Source organism: Pleurodeles waltl, chromosome 9 (genome assembly GCF_031143425.1).
Source record: "Pleurodeles waltl isolate 20211129_DDA chromosome 9, aPleWal1.hap1.20221129, whole genome shotgun sequence".
Taxonomy (NCBI): Eukaryota; Metazoa; Chordata; class Amphibia; order Caudata; family Salamandridae; genus Pleurodeles; species Pleurodeles waltl.
Genome location: NC_090448.1, coordinates 13375414 through 13395869, shown reverse-complemented (window position 1 = coordinate 13395869; position 20456 = coordinate 13375414). Strand labels below are relative to the sequence as shown.

Here is a 20456-nt window from a genome sequence, read left to right as displayed (position 1 = left end):
TCAAACCCTTGAATCTCTAGACTCAGAAAGACATGTCATGTTGTGCTGACCTCAGTTACTGGATCATGCCTCATCTTCCATTAGGAGTAAGACCCACATCAGTTGGGGGTACCAGGGGTATATTAAAAGGTTGGGAATAAAAAAGCATCTCACTTCTACACCCTCTTACCGCAGCTGATGCATCCAGGTTGTTCGGTGTCTTGAGTACAGAGGGTTCCTTCCCAGATACCTCCAATTGGTGAGGCCACCAGCTGGCCCACAGTTCACATGTAGTCAGAAGACTACCCATCACATTAACAGTCTCACCTCTTGTGCTGCTCCAAGGCTTGGGGTTCCTTTCGGGTAGTGATTTCTGTTTTATATATGTAGATGCTGAACACGTCTTCTCTAGACAGACCTTCTCCAGCACTAGAGTGTCCTGGCAAACTGTGCTTCAAAGACTGAACATCCCACCCCATCCCTCTTCAGGGAAAAGAAACTGAATTCCTTACACTTCAAGGTACTACGTCACTGTTTCTGATGCCCTCGCATCTGTTGGCCCTCACTGACGATGGGCACTGCAGGGCTACTGACATCGATCTAGTCCATGCCCTATGGCATTGCCCTCACCTGACTCCATACTGGGCGTGGTGACGTCACAGACAAATACTCGGACTGTCCGTTTTTGTCAGTTCCTCATATCCTTTTAGTGCCAGCTTCCCAAACTGCCCGTCAGTTCTGCCTCCTCACAATGCCCACCAGTGCCAGCTTCTCACACTGCCCGTCAGTTCTCTGTCCTCATAATGCAGCCAGTGCCAGCTTCTCACACTCTGTCAGTTCTACCTCCTCACAATGCGCACCAGTGCCAGCTTCTCACACTGCCCGTCAGTTCTGCCTCCTCACAATGCCCACCAGTGCCAGCTTCTCACATTGCCCGTCAGTTCTCCCTCCTCACAATGCCCACCAGTGCCAGCTTCTCACACTGCCCGTCAGTTCTCCCTCCTCACAATGCCCACCAGGGCCAGCTTCTCACACTACCTGTCAGTTCTCCTCACAATGCCCACCAGGGCCAGCTTCAGTTTTACCTTTTCTCAATGCCCACCAGTGCCAACTTCTCACACTGCCCACCAGTTGCAGTCCTCACACATGCAATGACTGTGCACCTACACCGCTGAGAGAGAAGAGAATTAACATTCTGTGACCATTCACTTTTTTTTGCTTCTCTGGTGATGTTGTCAACATGTGTACTATTTTGTGGCAACTGTAAAGGTGGTTTGATTGATAGATATGAATTATTCAAGAGGTAGCACAAGAGGGAAGACAGCCAGGTGTGCGTGGGCAAGTCGCTCAGCGAGTGTCTGAGGGCAGTGGTCCCTAGTTCATTGTAGACCAGGGCTAAACTTGTGGACGCGAACTCCAGGGAATTTCATGGAGCTGTGAAAAAACTCCTTGAGATTCCATAAACTGTCAGAAGTAGGCACAATGCATTGCTCGTGCTGTGATTTAGCACCAGGAATTCGTTCTGCACTGAAAAATCTGTGTGAATGACATCACACAGCGCGGCAAAAAGCGCAGCTTCTCAAGTTGATTTTGCTGCTGCTTGAGAAGATTTTCTATTTGAGCGGCTGCTTTCTTACCATTAATGGTCACGACCTATTGCAACCGCCCGCCTTGGAGAGATCTCACCGGGTGCCCTCTTAGTGACCAAACTTCACTCTATGGGACACCAAATCCCACTCGCCAACTTGCTGTTAGCGAGCCGCTCGCGAGAAAAAGCCTGGCACATGGCATTGGCAGAATCTGTCCAGAACTGTGTTTTACAAGCATAACCTGGCATGGCCAAAGCTCTGCCGACTCTGCCGGAAGAGAGGAGTATACGCCCATCCCTAGCTGGTTGCCGGTGACTCCAGAAAGAGACCTGTAGCTGCAAGGGAATTGTGCAAACTTCTGGGGAAAGGGGATACATCTAGGAAATGATCTTGAGAGCCGTGTGGGGGTATTTACTAGGAAAACCCCACAAAGTAACTGCTCTAAATGCCAACATTGAAATTTGAAATAGATTTGGGTGTCTCTAGCACATAAATCTTGTATTCTAAACAGAAATGTCCCCATCCCAGTAATGCATTATATATTTTGATTTCCATCTTATGTTAGCATTTGAATATATGTTTTCGCTTTCACTTGTTCATTGTAGGGTGAAGAGACCAAGTCCGTGGCCCTTGTTCTGCACCGTGACTCTGGCTCCCTGGGATTTAATATTGTTGGTGGCCGGCCGTGTGCGGTAGGTCAAAATTTACCATCTCCTTTATCTTTAGTGGCGCAGACGAAGAGGTAATAGTGACGTGTAGAGACTGTATGCTTTGTTTTCAAGTCCAGGGGAAAAAAACCTCAGCTCATTTGTACATGAAAAGTTGAAATTCACAATTTTCTTTGTAAAGGAGAGTGAAGTAGTCAAGTTTTTTTCTATTGCAAGTCATAATTTTCTCGCAAAAAATGGCAAAATTCCAAAGAACGTAAAATTTTACTTGTTTTGGCTTTCCTGTGAATATCTGCGTTTTTGCAACACTCTTAATTTTGCATAATTAGTGGCTTTTTTCTCCTACAAGCTATCCCAAGTCTTGAAAACATTACAGAATACCTATTATGTATATCTCATTTGCATACTTGAGTTTAATGATTTGGCATAACATTTGCTCACATAAGAGTTGTCCTCCAGTATAAAAGTCTAAAAGAAAATGTAACAAGTGCAGCAGACATCCAGTTTTTAGGTCGAGCCTAGACAGCGCGCATGCACTGTCTGCAAGACCTGTTGTAATGAGTAAAGGACTTTGCTCCCGCCTGCCACTGACCATAGGTTGAAGGCAGTGTCGCTCTTGTTTTGCGGCCTCCCAACTGGTTTGGCAGCCGATACGTCACTTGCTGTTCCTGGCTGAGGAGCATCGGGCAAGTACAGTTTAATTATTCCTAGATTGTTTTTCTGTTGTTTGGACTGGCTACTTTTTTGTTTCCCGCGTCTATGGAGCTTTCAAGTTTTATACAGCGGGAGTGCTGATCAAGTTACTGCTGTAAAAAACTTGAAAGCAACATGAGCGCAATTGAAAAACAAAACTACCAGTTACTTGTCATTGTTTGTTTTGTTTTATTTGAGCTCATGGTGCTTTCAAATTTCATACAGTGAGACTGCCCGCTGTACAAAACTTGTTCTTCTTTCCTTTCCAGCCTCTCACCCAGTCACCTTTTCTTTCCTGCCATTTCTCCCCCCCCCCCAATCCCCTGCGTGGTAGAAAGCATGCATTTTTTTATAAGGCTTTACAGAAAGTAGAATTTCTTTCACATTTAAGTGTCTCTTTATGTTTTTTAAGACCAGGCTAATTTATTGAATCCGTGAAAGTGATTTATTTAATAAACTATAAACGCTGACATTTCTGGACGATTGATTTTAATAAAAACTAAACTTTCAAAATATGATTTCTGAGAGGGAGGCGGTGAACAATTGATGTTTTCTTGAATTCCCTACCCTGTACTTATTTAACTTTTTCGCCGGGTGCATTTATGGATGAAATCGCTTACTGCCATTTTGAGATATGTAAGCTTCTGGATAATGTTTCCCTTTCCCACTTTTTCACCCATCAGCTAGAATTATGTGGTAGAGAGGACCAAATTATGCAGCATGGTAGACCAATTTATGTGGCAAGAAAAGTCCAGTTATGCATTTACAATGCCAATAACTCTAACTCAAGCAAACGTGAGACCTATTGCATTGCAAATGCTTGTTTCAGCAAACTTACTAGAATAATCTTGCAATCATGTTCATCACAATACTAAGTTCACAAAAACAAGACAAACTGTTCCAGCAGCTACCTGGATAAAATGAATGTGCGAAGTCCAAAAGAAAGCAGGAAATTCTGCCAACTAAGGTTACACAAATGGGGAACTCTTTTTTATCATTGTGGCATTTTATACATCCATTGAAATCATTAAAGTAGACAAATGTTAGTAACACAATGAAATAAAAAGTGCCTTCCAGGTCCACCTCAGACTTGTGTGCACCAGGTCTCAAGGGCTCAGCAGTGGAGGCTTCTGGGAGCAGTGAATCTGTCTTCGCTGGAGAGACTAGTGCAGACCTGTTAGAGTTGCTCTTTTGCGCAGTGCTTTAAATGGGCAGGTGCTGTCCGGTACTGAGTACCTGCACGTCGTTAATTGAAAGTGAGAATAAACACATTTAAAGGGAGAGGACCAGCACTTCTCTGATGTAAAGTTACCCTCGTTTGGGGGTCAGTACAGAGGCTTTACAGCCTCCTGGTTTCATGTAGTTTAAAGTTACCTTCCATCTGGCGGAGTACAGAGCTCTTACAGCCGCCATGTTGCCTGTAGTTTAATGTTACTGTCGGATGGTGTCAGTACAGAGGCTTTACACCCTCCTGGTTTCAGGTAGTTTAAAGTTACCTTCCGTCTGGCTGAGTACAGAGCTCTTGAGCCGCCATGTTGTAGGAAGGTAGCCTCTTTCTAGCCTTGTTACCCCCCACTTTTGGCCTGTTTGTGAGTAATGTCAGGGTGTTTTCACTGTCTCACTGGGATCCTGTTAGCCAGGGCCCAGTGTTCATAGTGAAAACCCTATGTTGTCAGTGTGTTTGATATGTGTCACTGGGATCCTGCTAGCCAGGACTCCAGTGCTCATATGTTTGTGGCCTATATGTGTTCCCTGTGTGGTGCCTAACTGTCTCACTGAGGCTCTGCTAACCAGAACCTCAGTGTTTATGCTCTCTCTGCTTTCTAAATTTGTCACTGCAGGCTAGTGACTAAATTTACCAATTCTCATTGGCACACTGGTACACCCATATACTTCCCTTGTATATGGTACTAAGGTACCCAGGGTATTGGGGTTCCAGGAGATCCCTATGGGCTGCAGCATTTCTTTTGCCACCCATAGGGAGCCCAGGCAATTCTTACACAGGCCTGCCACTGCAGCCTGAGTGAAATAACGTCCACGTTATTTCACAGCCATTTTTCACTGCACATAAGTAACTTATAAGTCACCTATATGTCTAACACTCACTTAGTGAAGGTTGGGTGCCAAGTTACTTAGTGTGTTGGCACCGTGGCACTAGCCAAGGTGCCCCCACATCGTTCAGGGCAAATTCCCCGAACTTTGTGACTGCAGGGACACCATTACACGTGTGCACTGCACATAGGTCACTACCTATGTGTAGCGTCACAATGGTAACTCCGAACATGGCCATGTAACATGTCTAAGATCATGGAATTGTCACCCCAATACCATTCTGGTATTGAGGGGACAATTCCATGATCCCCCGGGTCTCTAGCACAGAACCCGGGTACTGCCAAACTGTCTTTCCGGGGTTTCCACTGCAGCTGCTGCCAACCCCTCAGAGAGGATTCTGCCCTCCTGGGGTCTGGGCAGCCCCAGCCCAGGAAGGCAGAACAAAGGATTTCCTCTGAGAGAGGGTGTTACATCCTCTCCCTTTGGAAATAGGTGTGAAGGGCTGGGGAGGAGTAGCCTCCCCCAGCCTCTGGAAATACTTTGATGGGCACAGATGGTGCCCATCTCTGCATAAGCCAGTCTACACCGGTTCAGGGATCCCCCAGCCCTATTCTGGCGCGAAACTGGACAAAGGAAAGGGGAGTGACCACTTCCCTGACCAGTACCTCCCAGGGGAGGTGCCCAGAGCTCCTACAGTGTGTCCCAGACCTCTGCCATCTTGGAAACAGAGGTGTTGGGGGCACACTGGAGTGCTCTGAGTGGCCAGTGCCAGCAGGTGACGCCAGAGACCCCCTCTGATAGGCTCTTACCTTTCTTGGTAGCCAATCCTCCTTTCTTGTTAGCCAAACCTCCTTTTCTGGCTATTTAGGGTCTCTCCTCTGGGGTATTCTTCAGATAACGAATGCAAGAGCTCACCAGAGTTCCTCTGCACTTCCCTCTTCGACTTCTGCCAAGGATCGACCGCTGACTGCTCCAGGACGCCTGCAAAACTGCAACAAAGTAGCAAGACGACTACCAGCAACATTGTAGCGCCTCATCTTGCCGGCTTTCTCGACTGTTTCCTGGTGGTGCATGCTCTGGGGACTGTCTGCATTCACCTTGCACTGGAAGCCAAGAAGAAATCTCCTGTGGGTCAATGGAATCTTCCCCCTGCTAACGCAGGCACCAAAAGACTGCATCACCGGTCCTCTGGGTCCCCTCTCATCCTGACGAGCGTGGTCCCTGGAACACAGGAACTCTATCCAAGTGTCCCTCACACTCCAGTGATCCTTTAGACCAAGTTTGGTGGAGGTAAGTCCTTTCCTCCCCACGCTAGACTGCAAACCTGTGTACTGCATGATTTGCAGTTGCTCCGGCTTCTGTGCACTTCTCTAAGGATTCCTTTGTGCACAGCCTAGCCTGGGTCCCCAGCACTCCGTCCTGCAGTGCTCAACCCTCTGAGTTGGACTCCGACATCGTGGGACCCGCCTTAGTGACTCTGAGCCAGCTCCAGTTCACAGATCTTCTAAGTGCCTGCTCCTGTACTTCTTCGTGTGCTGCCTGCTTCTGTGGGGGCTGTCTGAGTTGCTGAGCACCCCTTCTGTCTCCTCCTCCAAGGGGCGACATCCTGGTCCTTCCTGGTCCCCAGCAGCACCCAAAAACCTCTACCGCAACTCTTGCAGCTAGCAAGGCTTGTTTGCGGTATTTCTGTGTGGAAACACCTCTGCAACCTTCAGCACACCGTGGGACATCTTCCATCCAAAGGAAAAGTTCCTAGCTCTCTTCGTTGTTGCAGAATCCTAAGCTTCTTCCATCTGGAGGCAGCTTCCTTGTACCTTCATCCGGGGTTTCCTTGGCTCCTGCCCCCCCTGGACACTATCGCGACTCTTGGACTTGGTCCTCTTGCCTTGCAGGTCCTCAGTTCCAGGAATCTGTCTTCAGTGCTTTGCTGGTGTTTGTGGTTCTTGCAGAATCCCCCTATCACGACTATTGTGGCCTATTGGGGTAGTAGGGGTACTTTACTCCTACTTTTCAGGGTCTTGGGGTGGGATATCTTGGACACCCTGACTGTTTTCTCACAGTCCCAGCGACCCTCTACAAGCTCCCATAGGTCTGGGGTCCATTTGTGATTCGCATTCCACTTTTGGAGTATATGGTTTGTGTTGCCCCTAGACCTATGTTCACCTATTGCATCCTATTGTAATTCTACACTGTTTGCATTACTTTTCTTACTATTACTTACCTGTTTTGGGTTTGTGTACATATAATTTGTGTATATTACTTACCTTCTAACTGAGGGTACTCACTGAGATACTTTTGGCATATTGTCATAAAAATAAAGTACCTTTATTTTTAGTAACTCTGTACATTGTGTTTTCTTATGATATTGTGCTATATGATGTAAGTGGTATAGTAGGAGCTTTGCATGTCTCCTAGTTCAGCCTAAGCTGCTAGAAACACCTCTATTCTACTAATAAGGGATAACTGGACCTGGCACAGGGTGTAAGTACCACAAGGTACCCACTACAAGCCAGGCCAGCCTCCTACACATGTTGCCTGTAGTTTAATGCTACAGTTGGCTGGTGTCAGTACAGAGGCTTTACAGCCTCCTGGTTTCATGTAGTTTAAAGTTACCTTCCATCTGGCTGAGGACAGAGCTCTCGCAGCCGCCATGTTGCTTCATCGGTGCTTCCCCTGTGACCAGGAGCTTCTGGGTACCTGGGGACACATGCCCGCGACTTCCTCACACATGTTGGGTTCTGAGTTCCCTTACATAGTCATCCTTCCACGTGGGTCGTCTTAATCCCTTGTGGCATAAATTTACCAGGTGACTGACTGCTCTCAGCCTCCTGCCCTCTGCCTAACTCACGGGTTGTGTCTCCTGCTGAGGCTGGCACTCTCTAGTTAACTGAGTTAAATCGGTTCTTCGGCTTCTCAGACCCCCCATTAGAAGATCGTGCTGCCCTAGCGAGGTACCAAGGTCCTGTGAACCCTCTGGCCCTCAAGCATGATGGACTCTGCCAGCCGTCACCCCCTCTTGTAAGTAAGGACGAGTAACTGTTACCACCGCCTTCAGAACCTGGTTTTGCTGCAGTAAGGGCACTGCCCATAGTTAGGTGAGTGTATGCACAAGTACTCACAGATGCTTGGGTACCACCTGCGCCCCTGGGCCTCCGTTCATGTGGGGTGCAGCGCCCCAAAGCAGTGGCCTCTGCTCCAGGAGCCAATGGTGTGCTCTTGTGGTGGGGGCGGAAGGATCTCTGTCTCTGGGGGGCACAGCTCGCTTCTCGAGCTGTTACTCAGTAACTCGGTGTGAATGAGCTCAGGGTAAGATTAACAGCCTTTAATGAGGGCATTAACAGAGACTTATTCACGGCAATAGATGGCCCTCAAAGTTCACGCTCCACTCCCCGCTCTTCATCCATTTCCGGGGGTCAGTGTTCGGGTCAGATGAAGTGCATGTGGGATTCTGTAGGTCAGGATGGTTGATGCTTGAGTGCCGTGCACAACACCTGTGCACTCTGCAATAACGAACTCATGGTGGCCGTGCACAACACCTGTGAACTCTGCAATAACGAACTCAGGGTGGCCGTGCACAACACCTGATTCTGTGCACTCTGCAATAACGAACTCAGGGTAGTCGTGCACAACACCGGATTCTGAGCCCGCTGCAATAGTGAACTCAGGATAGCCGTGCACAACACCTAATCCTGTGCACTGTGCACCAACGAACTCAGGGTAGTCGTGCACAACACCTGATCCTGTGCACTCTGCATTAATGAACTCAGAGTAGTCGTGCACAACACCTGATTCTGTGCACTCTGCAATAGTGAACTCAAGCAGTCATGCACAAGAGCTGATCCTGTGCACGCTTCAATAGTGAACTCCAGGCATCATGCACAACACCTAATTATGTGCACGCTGCAATAGTGAACTCAGGATAGTCGTGCACAGCTCCTTATTGTGTGCACTCTGCAATAACGAACTCAGGGTAGTCGTGTACAACACCTGATTCTGTGCACTCTGCAATAACGAACTCAGGGTAGTTGTGCACAACACATGATCGTGTGCACACTGCAATAGTGAACTCCAGGTGTCATGCACAACACCTGATTTAGTGCACGCTGCAATAGTGAGCTCAGGATAGTCATGCACAGCTCCTTATTCTGTGCACTCTGCAATAACGAACTCAGGGTAGTTGTGCACAACACATGATCGTGTGCACACTGCAATAGTGAACTCCAGGTGTCATGCACAAGAGCTGATCCTGTGCACGCAGCAACAGTAAACTCGGAGTAGTCGTGCACAAGACCCGGATCCTTTGTTGACTCCACCACAAGGTTTGCATCAGCCCACCTACTCCCACCTTCCAACCAGGTGTGCACGAGGTTTGTGGAAAGCGTTGGGGCATCTGACAGTACAGCACAGCGTTTCCTGCACTTCATGAATATGTATGAGTTTATTACTAAAAGATGGCTCTACCCTACACAGTTTAAACCTGAATAGACCAATCTGTCCGACGGTTTCCTGATGGGATTCTGGCCCCGGTCTTGTAAGTAACCTGATGTAAGCCCCAGCCCAGGCCCACCCTGTGGGTCTTTCAGCATGAAGATGATCTTACAACGTGGAGGGCACCTGCGTGTGGCAGGAGGTCAGTAACACCGAGGACAACTGAAACCATACACAGGCCTGAAACCTGGGCATGTCCAAAGCATCCCAGGAAAAACACATCCACACACCTATGACAACCGTGAGCCTTTGCTCTCCCCCGCCCTTACCACCCGAACCCCTTAATACTCTCTACCACACCCCTCATAACAGGTCGTCTCCAGCCGTCCCTTTATAATGCACCTTCCACTGCACTCTCCCTTACACTCCGTGGTCTCTTCACTCCCAAAGGCCCCTTACACTCAGTGTTCCTCCTGTCAGACCCCTTACACTCAGTGTTCCTCCTGTCAGACCCCTTACACTCAGTATTCCTTCCACCAAGCCCCTTACACTCCTTTCTTTCCACTAGACCCCTTACACTCCGTGGTCTTTTCACTCCCAAAGGCCCCTTACACTCAGTATTCCTTCCACCAGACCCCTTACACTCCTTCTTCCTAACGCCAGACCCCTTACACTCCTTTCCTTCCACCAGACCCCTAACACTCAGTGTTCCTCCTGTCAGACCCCTTATACTCCTTCTTTCCTTCTGTCAGACCCCTTACACTCCTTCCCTCCGCCAGACCCCTTACACTCCTTCTTTCCTTCCACAAGACTCCTTACACTCCTTTTCTTCTGCCAGACCCCTTACACTCAGTATTCCTCCTATCAGACCCCTTACACTCAGTATTCCTCCTGGCAGACCCCTTACACTCAGTGTTCCTCTTGTCAGACCCCTTACACTCAGTATTCCTCCTGTCAGACCCCTTACACTCAGTATTCCTTCCGCCAGGCCCCTTACACTCAGTATTCCTTCCGCCAGGCCCCTGACACTCCTTTCTTTCCACTAGACCCCTTACACTCAGTGTTCCTCCTGTCAGACCCCTTACACTCAGTGTTCCTCTTGTCAGACCCCTTACACTCAGTATTCCTCCTGTCAGACCCCTTACACTCAGTAGTCCTCCTGTCAGACCCCTCACACTCAGTGTTCCTCTTGTCAGACCCCTCACACTCAGTGTTCCTCTTGTCAGACCCCTCACACTCAGTATTCCTCCTGCCAGACCCCTTACACTCAGTGTTCCTCCTGCCAGGCCCCTTACACTCAGTATTCCTTCCGCCAGGCCCCTTACACTCAGTGTTCCTTCCGCCAGACCCCTTACACTCAGTGTTCCTTCCGCCAGACCCCTTACACTCAGTATTCCTTCCACCAGGCCCCTTACACTCCTTTCTTTCCACTAGACCCCTTACACTCCGTGGTCTTTTCACTCCCAAAGGCCCCTTACACTCAGTATTCCTTCCACCAGACCCCTTACACTCCTTCTTCCTACCGCCAGACCCCTTACACTCCTTCTTCCTACCGCCAGAAGCCTTACACTCCTTTCCTTCCACCAGACCCCTAACACTCAGTGTTCCTCCTGTCAGACCCCTTACACTCCTTCTTTCCTTCTGCCAGACCCCTTTACACTCCTTCTTTCCTTCTAGCAGATCCCTTACACTCCTTCTTTGCTTGCGCCAGACCCCTCTCACTCCTTCTCTACCTGCGCCAGACCCCTTACACTCCTTCTTTGCTTCCGCCAGACCCCTTACACTCCTTCTTTACCTGCGCCAGACCCCTTACACTCCTTCTCTAGTTGCGCCAGACCTCTTACACTCCTTCTCTAGTTGCGCCAGACTCCTTACACTCCTTCTTTCCTTCTAACAGACCCCTTACACTCCTTCTTTGCTTGCGCCAGACCCCTCACACTCCTTCTCTACTTGTGTTAGATCCCTTACACTCCTTCTCTAGTTGCGCCAGAAGCCTTATACTCCTTCTCTACCTGCGCCAGACCCCCTGCACTCCTTCTCTACTTGCGCCAGAAGCCTTACACTCCTTCTCTACTTGCGCCAGACTCCTTACACTCCTTCTTTACTTGCGCCAGACCCCTTACACTCCTTCTTTAGTTGCGCCAGACCCCTTACAGTCCTTCTTTTCTTCCGCCAGACCCCTTACACTCCTTCTCTACTTGCGCCAGACCCCTTACACTCCTTCTTTTCTTCCGCCAGACCCCTTACACTCCTTCTCTACTTGCGCCAGACTCCTTACACTCCTTCTCTACTTGCGCCAGAAGCCTTACACTCCTTCTCTACTTGCGCCAGACTCCTTACACTCCTTCTCTACTTGCACCAGACCCCTTACACTCCTTCTTTTCTTCCGCCAGACCCCTTACACTCCTTCTCTACCTGCGCCAGACCCCTTACACTCCTTCTTTGCTTCCGCCAGACCCCTTACACTCCTTCTGTACCTGCCCCAGACCCCTTACACTCCTTCTCTAGTTGCGCCAGACCTCTTACACTCCTTCTCTAGTTGCACCAGACCCCTCACCCTCCTTCTCTAGTTGCGCCAGACTCCTTACACTCCTTCTTTCCTTCTAGCAGATCCCTTACACTCCTTCTTTGCTTGCGCCAGACCCCTCTCACTCCTTCTCTACCTGCGCCAGACCCCTTACACTCCTTCTTTGCTTCCGCCAGACCCCTTACACTCCTTCTCTACCTGCGCCAGACCCCTTACACTCCTTCTCTAGTTGCGCCAGACCTCTTACACTCCTTCTCTAGTTGCGCCAGAATCCTTACACTCCTTCTTTCCTTCTAGAAGACCCCTTACACTCCTTCTTTGCTTGCGCCAGACCCCTCACACTCCTTCTCTACTTGTGTTAGATCCCTTACACTCCTTCTCTAGTTGCGCCAGAAGCCTTATACTCCTTCTCTACCTGCGCCAGACCCCCTGCACTCCTTCTCTACTTGCGCCAGAAGCCTTACACTCCTTCTCTACTTGCGCCAGACTCCTTACACTCCTTCTTTACTTGCGCCAGACCCCTTACACTCCTTCTTTAGTTGCGCCAGACCCCTTACACTCCTTCTTTACTTGCGCCAGACCCCTTACACTCCTTCTCTACTTGCGCCAGAAGCCTTACACTCCTTCTTTACTTGCGCGAGACCCCTTACACTCCTTCTTTACTTGCGCCAGACCCCTTACACTCCTTCTCTACTTGCGCCAGACTCCTTACACTCCTTCTCTACTTGCACCAGACCCTTACACTCCTTCTGTACTTGCGCCAGACCCCTTACACTCCTTCTCTACTTGCGCCAGACTCCTTACACTCCTTCTCTACTTGCGCCAGACCCCTTACACTCCTTCTCTACTTCCACCAGACCCCTTACACTCCTTCTCTACTTGTGCCAGACCCCTTACACTTCTTCTTTGCTTGCGCCAGACCCCTCACACTCCTTCTCTACTTGTGTTAGATCCCTTACACTACTTCTCTAGTTGCGCCAGAAGCCTTACACTCCTTCTCTACTTGCGCCAGACCCCTTATCTACTTGCGCCAGACCCCTTACACTCCTTCTTTACTTGCACCAGACCCCTTACACGCCTTCTCTACTTGCGCCAGACTCCTTACACTCCTTCTCTACTTGCGCCAGACCCCTTACACTCCTTCTTTTCTTCCACCAAACCCCTTACACTCCTTCTCTACTTCCACCAGACCCCTTACACTCCTTCTCTACTTGCGCCAGACCCCTTACACTTCTTCTTTGCTTGCGCCAGACCCCTCACACTCCTTCTCTACTTGCGCCAGACCCCTCACACTCCTTCTCTACTTGCGGCAGACCCCTTACACTCCTTCTTTTCTTCCACCAAACCCCTTACACTCCTTCTCTACTTCCGCCAGACCCCTCACACTCAGTGTTCCTTCTTTCCTTCCGCAAGGCCCATACACACCCCCTCCCTACTCTTACAGGCCACCCCCCTGGCAGCAGCAGTTTCTGCAGCCTCCTGTGTGCCTCCCTGTCCTGGAAGCTCACAGTGTCCAGGCCTGCAGATCTTAGGCCTGCCTGCTGTTCACATGCCTACTGTGGACAAAGACAGTAGTTATGGAGGGCTTTTTACTAACCCATTCCTTCTCATTTGTGGGCTCTCTTGTCAGTCTCATTTTCTTGGCATATATTTGATGGCTTCCCTTCCCCTTCCTCAATCAATCAATCAATCAGGATTTATAAAGTGCTCCAAATCATCCATGAGGGTCTCAAGGCGCTGAGTTTATCCCACCTGTGAAACATAGCTCATCTACCATCCTTTGATTACTTGTATCGCGTCCAGGGAACTGCTTTTTAGGTCTGGCCTGCAACAGCTTTGACTGTGTCACCCAATGTCTGTCTTCCTCCCCCAAAATCATAATAAAAATACCAAAAGATATGTTTACACTAAAGGGCTTTCAGTCAGGACCTTTCATCTAGTGGTCTGTTCAAGTGTCATTCACATTTTGCTTCCACCCACCACAGCATGAGGGTACGGGTCAGCCCCCTTCAGCTACTGGCTGCATTTTGATCTTGAATTTTTTTAACAAATATGAAAGGCACATTTAAACATTTCTACATTTTTACTGGTTTTTTTTATTTTTATATCGTAAAGCCTGTTGCATATGTTTGCAAAAAAGGGATAGTTAGAAAAAATATCAGGCTTACCAGCTCCAGATTTTTTGGGCTTTGCTAATGCCTGAGTCTTTTGTTTTTGCCCTCCTTGGGAGTGCATGTGTTTTCTTGCTGTCTCTCCCGCCTCTGCCTGCTGCTTTCCCTTCGCACCCCTGCCCTGATGCTCTCTGTGTTAGGAGCTCCCTTTTGCCTCCTCCACATCCTGCTCAGCTAGTTTTTATTTCCCCTTTCTTGCTCCTCACCCTTGCATGCTCTTTGCAGGCATTTACTTTCTCCATTCTGCCCACAGTTCTCTGTTACATATTCCCACCGTTACGTTTTAATGAATTTATTTATATAAACATGTCTTTTTTTATTTTTAGGAGGGCTCGGCTGCAGTAGTTTTCTGACAGGAAACTCCTCTCTGAAAATGCACATTTGTGCATCATTCATTTATTTTTAATCTAGCGTGCCAAGGATGTCTGCACTCCTGGAACAGTTAATGTAAAAACCTCAAAGTGGACTCCTCGTCATGACATTTGAGTGCATGACTGATAACTGATGCACACATCTCCATCACTGTACTGTTTTTGTCGATGCTTTTGCTTTTTGGAGATGCTGAAAATCATAGTCAAAAAGCATTACCAAAGCCAGTTGGTCTGCGCTGGCAAAGCTAAAAGTTGGGACCTCTTGGCTTTGACAGTGCTTGATGAAAGATTGTAATTTCTTCTTTGGATTCTATTGTGGAACCATCAATAGTATTTATGGCTGATGGGCACCCCTGTAGGTTTGTCACTAACATTTTAAGGGTTGACACTGTGGCACTTGAACCATCCCTGCCCCGAGCCTCCAGTGGGCACTGCATCATTGTGGAGACGCCGTGCCAATGTCTGCCCTGCTGACAAGTGATGAAGATATTGTACTCTGTGTCCACAGGCATGCGTGGCCTCTACTCAGACTAGAGAGTGAGGCGGCATCCATTCCTCTGGGGTGTAATTACTCAGGCCTGTAAGAGGAGCCTGTCTGGGGTGCTGCTGGCACATGTGCTGGGCAGGAGGCCTCTCCCCAGGGACCTGGGGGTCTGCAGCTCGTGGCAGCTGTGCCCACCTCCTCTGAGCTGAGACTGCAGGCATAGTTATGGTTTACATGAGTTGACCTTTCATAATTAGCAAGCATGGGAAAGGAATTTCACCCCAAAATAGCATGACAGCCCAGGGGGGCAGACCACGAGCATGTTGCCAGAAGAAGTGAACTTTGAAACCAGCGTCTGATGTGAAGATGAAGAGATGTGCCATGCGGGCGCTGCAACTCAGGACCACTGCACGTGGGAAACTGACCCGGAGGAAGTTCCGCCCGGAAGTTGCAAGTCTAGCTGTGGCTCCATCATAAACCACTCGGGTGCATGCTGGGGAAGTAAATGAACCAGGGAAAGATTTTCCCTGGAAACTTGGAGAGCAGAGCTGTTCACTGAGAGGCAGGTCGAGCATGCCATGTCCTAGCAGAGCAGCTGTCAGACTCGCAGAACTCAAGAGCGGCTCTTTTGATTGATTTTTTTTTTTTTTTTACAAAGCCCTGCACAACCAAGGACCAGCATACATCAACAAATGCATGACCTTACCTCAACCGAGCAGACACCTGCGATCCGCCTCTCTCTTCCTCGCAGACCCCACCCCCCAGATATAAAGATCCAGCAGTGGAGGGCGCTCCTTCTCTCAGCTGGCGGCCAAAACCTGGAAGGACCTTTCCCTGCACCGCAGGAACGCCGCATCGCTCTGGGAAGTCAGGAAAAGAGACAAGACATGGCTGTTGGAATGAACGGAGCACTGTGAAAACGGTAGCAACTCCAGCGCCTTGAGACCCTCACGGGTGATTCTCATCAGGAGTAGGAACTCCGGCGCCTCGAGACCCTCACCGGTGATTCTCAGCAGGGGTAGGAACTCCGGCGCCTCGAGACCCTCACGGGTGATTCTCAGCAGGGGTAGGAACTCCGGCGCCTCGAGACCCTCACCGGTGATTCTCAACAGGGGTAGGAACTCCAGCGCCTTGAGACCCTCCCCAGTGATTTTTGTCAGGGGAGCGTTGGAGAAGTGGCCAACGACGTTCAGTGCAAATTAATGTGAAAAGAAATATGAAGTGAAAATTATTTTGGAACTGGGCATCTCGTGAGCCCTATCTATCTGTAAAATATTGTATAATCATTGTACTATATGGAAAGTAGAGTATGGGTTCGAAAATGGGCAAATACAATGTAATTGAAACATAAATGTTACTTAGAAGGATGTAAACAAGAATAAAAGCGTGTCACAGTTGTGCCAAAACATGGTTTCCTTCTTGCATGAGTTGTGTCCCTGTGCCCCCAGCAGTGCGGGAGCTCTTCCATGTCTGTCCGTCTAGCTCCAGCCCCCTTCTCTTGGGTCCTCCTCTCTATAACTTCCTTGCAGCACCTAGAAGTGACCTTAGGCCTACAAGAACCACCCCGAAATCACAGCACAACAAGCGCTGTGAAGCAGAACGAGCCAAAAGTCTGCACATCAGCGTCAGAGGCCATCAGGCAGAGATACCTAAAACTTGGAGCCTGGTGAACTGTCTCCACACCCAGTAACACTTTATCCAACTAGACGGCTACTAAAGCTTTTCTTAACTAACACTACTAAACAACTGTGCATGTTCGATGCAATACAACTAAGCAGTCATTCACCACTGATCGATGAACCTTATGACAGGAGCCACCAGATCAAGGAAGGCTGAAGATGCTAAACTAGTGGCAGAAGTTCATATATAGGCGCTAATGCCAGAAGGCGCTATGTAGATGCTAAGTACACAGCATGCCTAATGCTAAGTAAAAGTGTTATTGAGTTTTGTATCTATATGTAGGGGTGGATTGAGCTCACGCAGTTTTACATCATGGGATTCTGCGGAGTTACATAAAAACTCTGTGAGATTCTGCGGAGTTCTGCGAGCAGGTGGAGTTTGCCATGTTGTGCTGCTCACGATGTTGTTTAGCGCTGGGAGCTTGTTCTGGCCTGTAAAATCAGCACGAATGGCACCACGTGGTACGCCAGAGGGCGCTGCTTCTTTCTGCCGCTCAAGTAAATTTTCTACTCGAGCGGCAGGTTTCTCAACGCGAACAGTCGTGACCTGCTGTGACTGCTCGCGTTGAGAAAATCTCACCAGGTGGGATTCTAGCGCTTGAAAATCATGCTAGGGGACACAAATTCTCACTCGCATGGTGAGGAGAGGGCAAACCTCTACGGACTCCACCGGCAGAGTTGAATTTTCCTCCTACCCCTAATCTATTGCTGCCGATTGAAGCTCAAAGTGGGATGTGTACCATTTAAACACCTGGGACACTTTGCATCAATGTCTTAAGGAAAACCTGGGATATCTTGTCATGGGCCTTCTAACCAGACGCCAGCTGGATGTGCCGTGCCTTATGTTGTCTGACACCATCAATTCCTCATTTAGGATGCTAGTCACAAATCTATTTGTTCATCTACGGGACACGTGGGTATGTAAACAGCAGCATATATGAGCGATTATTCAACTTTCTTATCCATAAAAAGGTGAATTTGTGGCTATCATATGATCTGTTTACATTACTGACACCCACAGCTCACACTGGATGGTTGTGGGAGTTCCATGGTGGGCACATCTAACAAAGAGGGTGACCCCCAACAAACTCCCAAGTTAATGGGTGTTATAAAGAGTTTGCTGATATTCTCCGCAGTCGAAGGTGGTTGGAGATTTACTCCACTAAACTGAAGCATTGGATCTGTTTTTGGGGCATGAACGGGGCGGAAATACAACTAAAAGTGAGTGTGGGGTAGGCAAAAGGGATCTTCATCAAGAGAATATTATCCCTGTGTAGCAAAAAGTTAGTGCAAATGCCCTGGAGCATTACATTTTTATTTTCGAAAACCTGCATCTGCTGCATTCTGTAATGCGTAACGTTTTCTGCATCTGAGTAATCCCACAACGCTGCCACAATTGCCGCTTCTGGGATTTTTGGTGAAATCCAAGGAGGTCAGAAATTTGCTCCTAACGTAAGAGTAACGTTATGGGAGCAAGGCTCTGATTTCATGAAGTAATCCATCAGCGAGCTTCTGAAGACGTTTCGGTGTGATGCGTTGCGCTGTCCAAGGGTCTTCGTCACTCCAACTTGTATTCTTCCAGTGAGTTGGTCTATGCTCCATTGTCACTTTCAGGCTCGCTAATGTTGAACTCCTTCATTCATTGACTATATCCTCCTGTAATTTTTAGTATTTGGTTGTCATTTTGGGCCATTTGTCACACTGACTCACTCTGTAGCTCACTCAGTGTTGTGCCTGTGACGGGGTCCATTCTTGATCGTCATTTTCAGTCTGTTTGGTGTCACACTCACTCAGTAGGTTGCTCACTCACTGTACTCTCCCTGTGAGATTGGTGTTGGTTATCGCTTCTGGATTACCTGTTGTTTCTAGTCCTGAGAGGTCCTGCTGTGACTGTTGGTGTTTTTGTGTTCAGTGCACATCTCTTGTCTCATCCTCGTGATGGTTTCCTGGAGCCCGGGTCGCCATCTTTCATACTCGGGTGAAGGAGGTTGAATGAGGTACCAAGGCGGAGGAAACCCCGCCCCATAGTCCTTGGAATGGCAGCTGGTGAACAGGTAGGGGGCGTGCCAGCGGTCTGCTCAGACCAGTCCGAGGGTTCAGCCTACGTCATATCCGCCTCATGTAGCCAGCAGCTCTTAAAATGAAATATCTCAGCTCCTATGTGGAACTTTCCCGTGACATGTGTCCTAATAAGGTTTCTCTTGAGTTACTTGTGAACAATGACACGTCATTAAAACAAAAAACAAGCCCAATTATTTTACTGACTGCAAAGTTGTGATGATGTTTTTAAAATGTTTTAAAATACACATGTATTATTTATCATGTTAATTGGATAACGCTGGTAGGTGTGTTTGGGTACATTTTCTATAAAATATTTTTATTAGTTTTGAGTGAGGTGGCGTGTGCCTAGTCACTTGTGTTCTGTGTATAAATACGCTTGAATGTTTGTACTATACAACCTGAATAAATGAAATGATATATAGAACGGAGGAGTAAAGTTACATTTTGAAAGTACATTGCAACTAAGTCCAGAGTTGATGGGAGAGATACTTTTACGAGTCTACTCACCACACGGAATTACACTTACACAAAGACACACGTACGTACAGACACATACATACGACGCACACACATATGTTCCTAAACTCTTGAAAAGCACAAACATCTGCGTACACATGTATGTATACGTCGGGCACACCTCGGTGCCAAACCTGACATGAAAGCCATACAGTTGTTAAAGGGTTGACACTTCCATAGTAATGTTTACCTGGAACACACCCAGGTGTCACGACCCATTGGGAGTGTTTAATAGTGCCACGCCCACATGCCACATCATTGTACCAGCAGCACCCACTCGGCTAACGGTGCCTAGGGAAGTCCTCTCAGGCCTCACTCTTGTGAAACTCACCAACAGCATGGTGCTTGGGGTCACCCGTCACTACACGGAGAGCAACTGAGATCCCCAGCAGGAGTGGACATACTCACTCACACCAGCAGCCACTGGGGGACATCACTGAAGAATACTCTGGACAGGGGCCAGTCCCTCCGGACCAGCTTGAGTTTGGTCACCCGGAATCCTTGCGTTTTAAAAAGCGCCTAGACTCCGAAGGAGTGAGCATGTTCACCGCATTCAGAACATAGACGCACATACATGAATACAGAGACATACTTTTACATAGAAATACACACACATGCCTGCACTCCCCGCACATCGGATGAGTTTCCTCTGTAGCAGGAGCACCCCCCCTCACCCCCCCGCCTCCTGCAGTCAGCCGGGTGAGACCCTCCCTGTGTTGTTAATTAAACTAAAACTGTAAACAGTGTAATCCCTTTAAACGAGTCAGCATCTCCCGTTTACATGTGTGTAGGGGGCGGGGCTTGTTTGCTACCCCTGGGGGGTGGGGGGGGGTTGCCGTCTGTCCTGCGCCAAGTCCGTTCTTCATGCAGTGCACCATTAGTGTCTCAGTATTTACAGATATTTTGACCTCTTCCGCGAGGCCTTTGTGGCGAGTGTTATTAAACATGACGTTTCTGATCCATGTTACAAAACTCCAGGTACTCGTGAGGCAGGGTCTGTGCTGAGGTGGAGCCTGTCCTGGGACCGGGCCAGTCCCCAGGAAGCGCATGTGAGACACAACGCCCTCAGATAGGGCCTATCCTAAGGCAGGGCCTGTGCTGAGGCAGAGCTTGTCCTAAGGCAGAACTTGCCCTCAGATAAGGCCTGTGCTGAGGCAGAGCTTGTCCTAAGGCAGAACTTGTCCTCAGATAAGGCCTGTGCTGAGGCAGGGCCTGTGAGGCAGAGCTTGTCCTCAGAT

The 20456-nt window shown here is 48.7% G+C and overlaps 1 protein-coding gene across 2 annotated transcripts in view; it reads left to right on the top strand.

Annotated features, from left to right (window-relative positions):
* PDZRN3 (PDZ domain containing ring finger 3) overlaps positions 1 to 20456 on the top strand; it is a 508900-nt gene that overhangs the window by 51094 nt on the left and 437350 nt on the right. Inside the window, exon 2 of one of the 2 annotated variants that reach the window (XM_069206112.1) lies at positions 2174 to 2260. The exons of the other annotated variant lie outside the window; for it this stretch is intronic. Within the exon in view, the coding sequence (XP_069062213.1) occupies positions 2174 to 2260 (87 nt within the window). The remainder of the gene's footprint in view (positions 1 to 2173; positions 2261 to 20456) is intronic. 2 annotated transcript variants of the gene reach the window in all.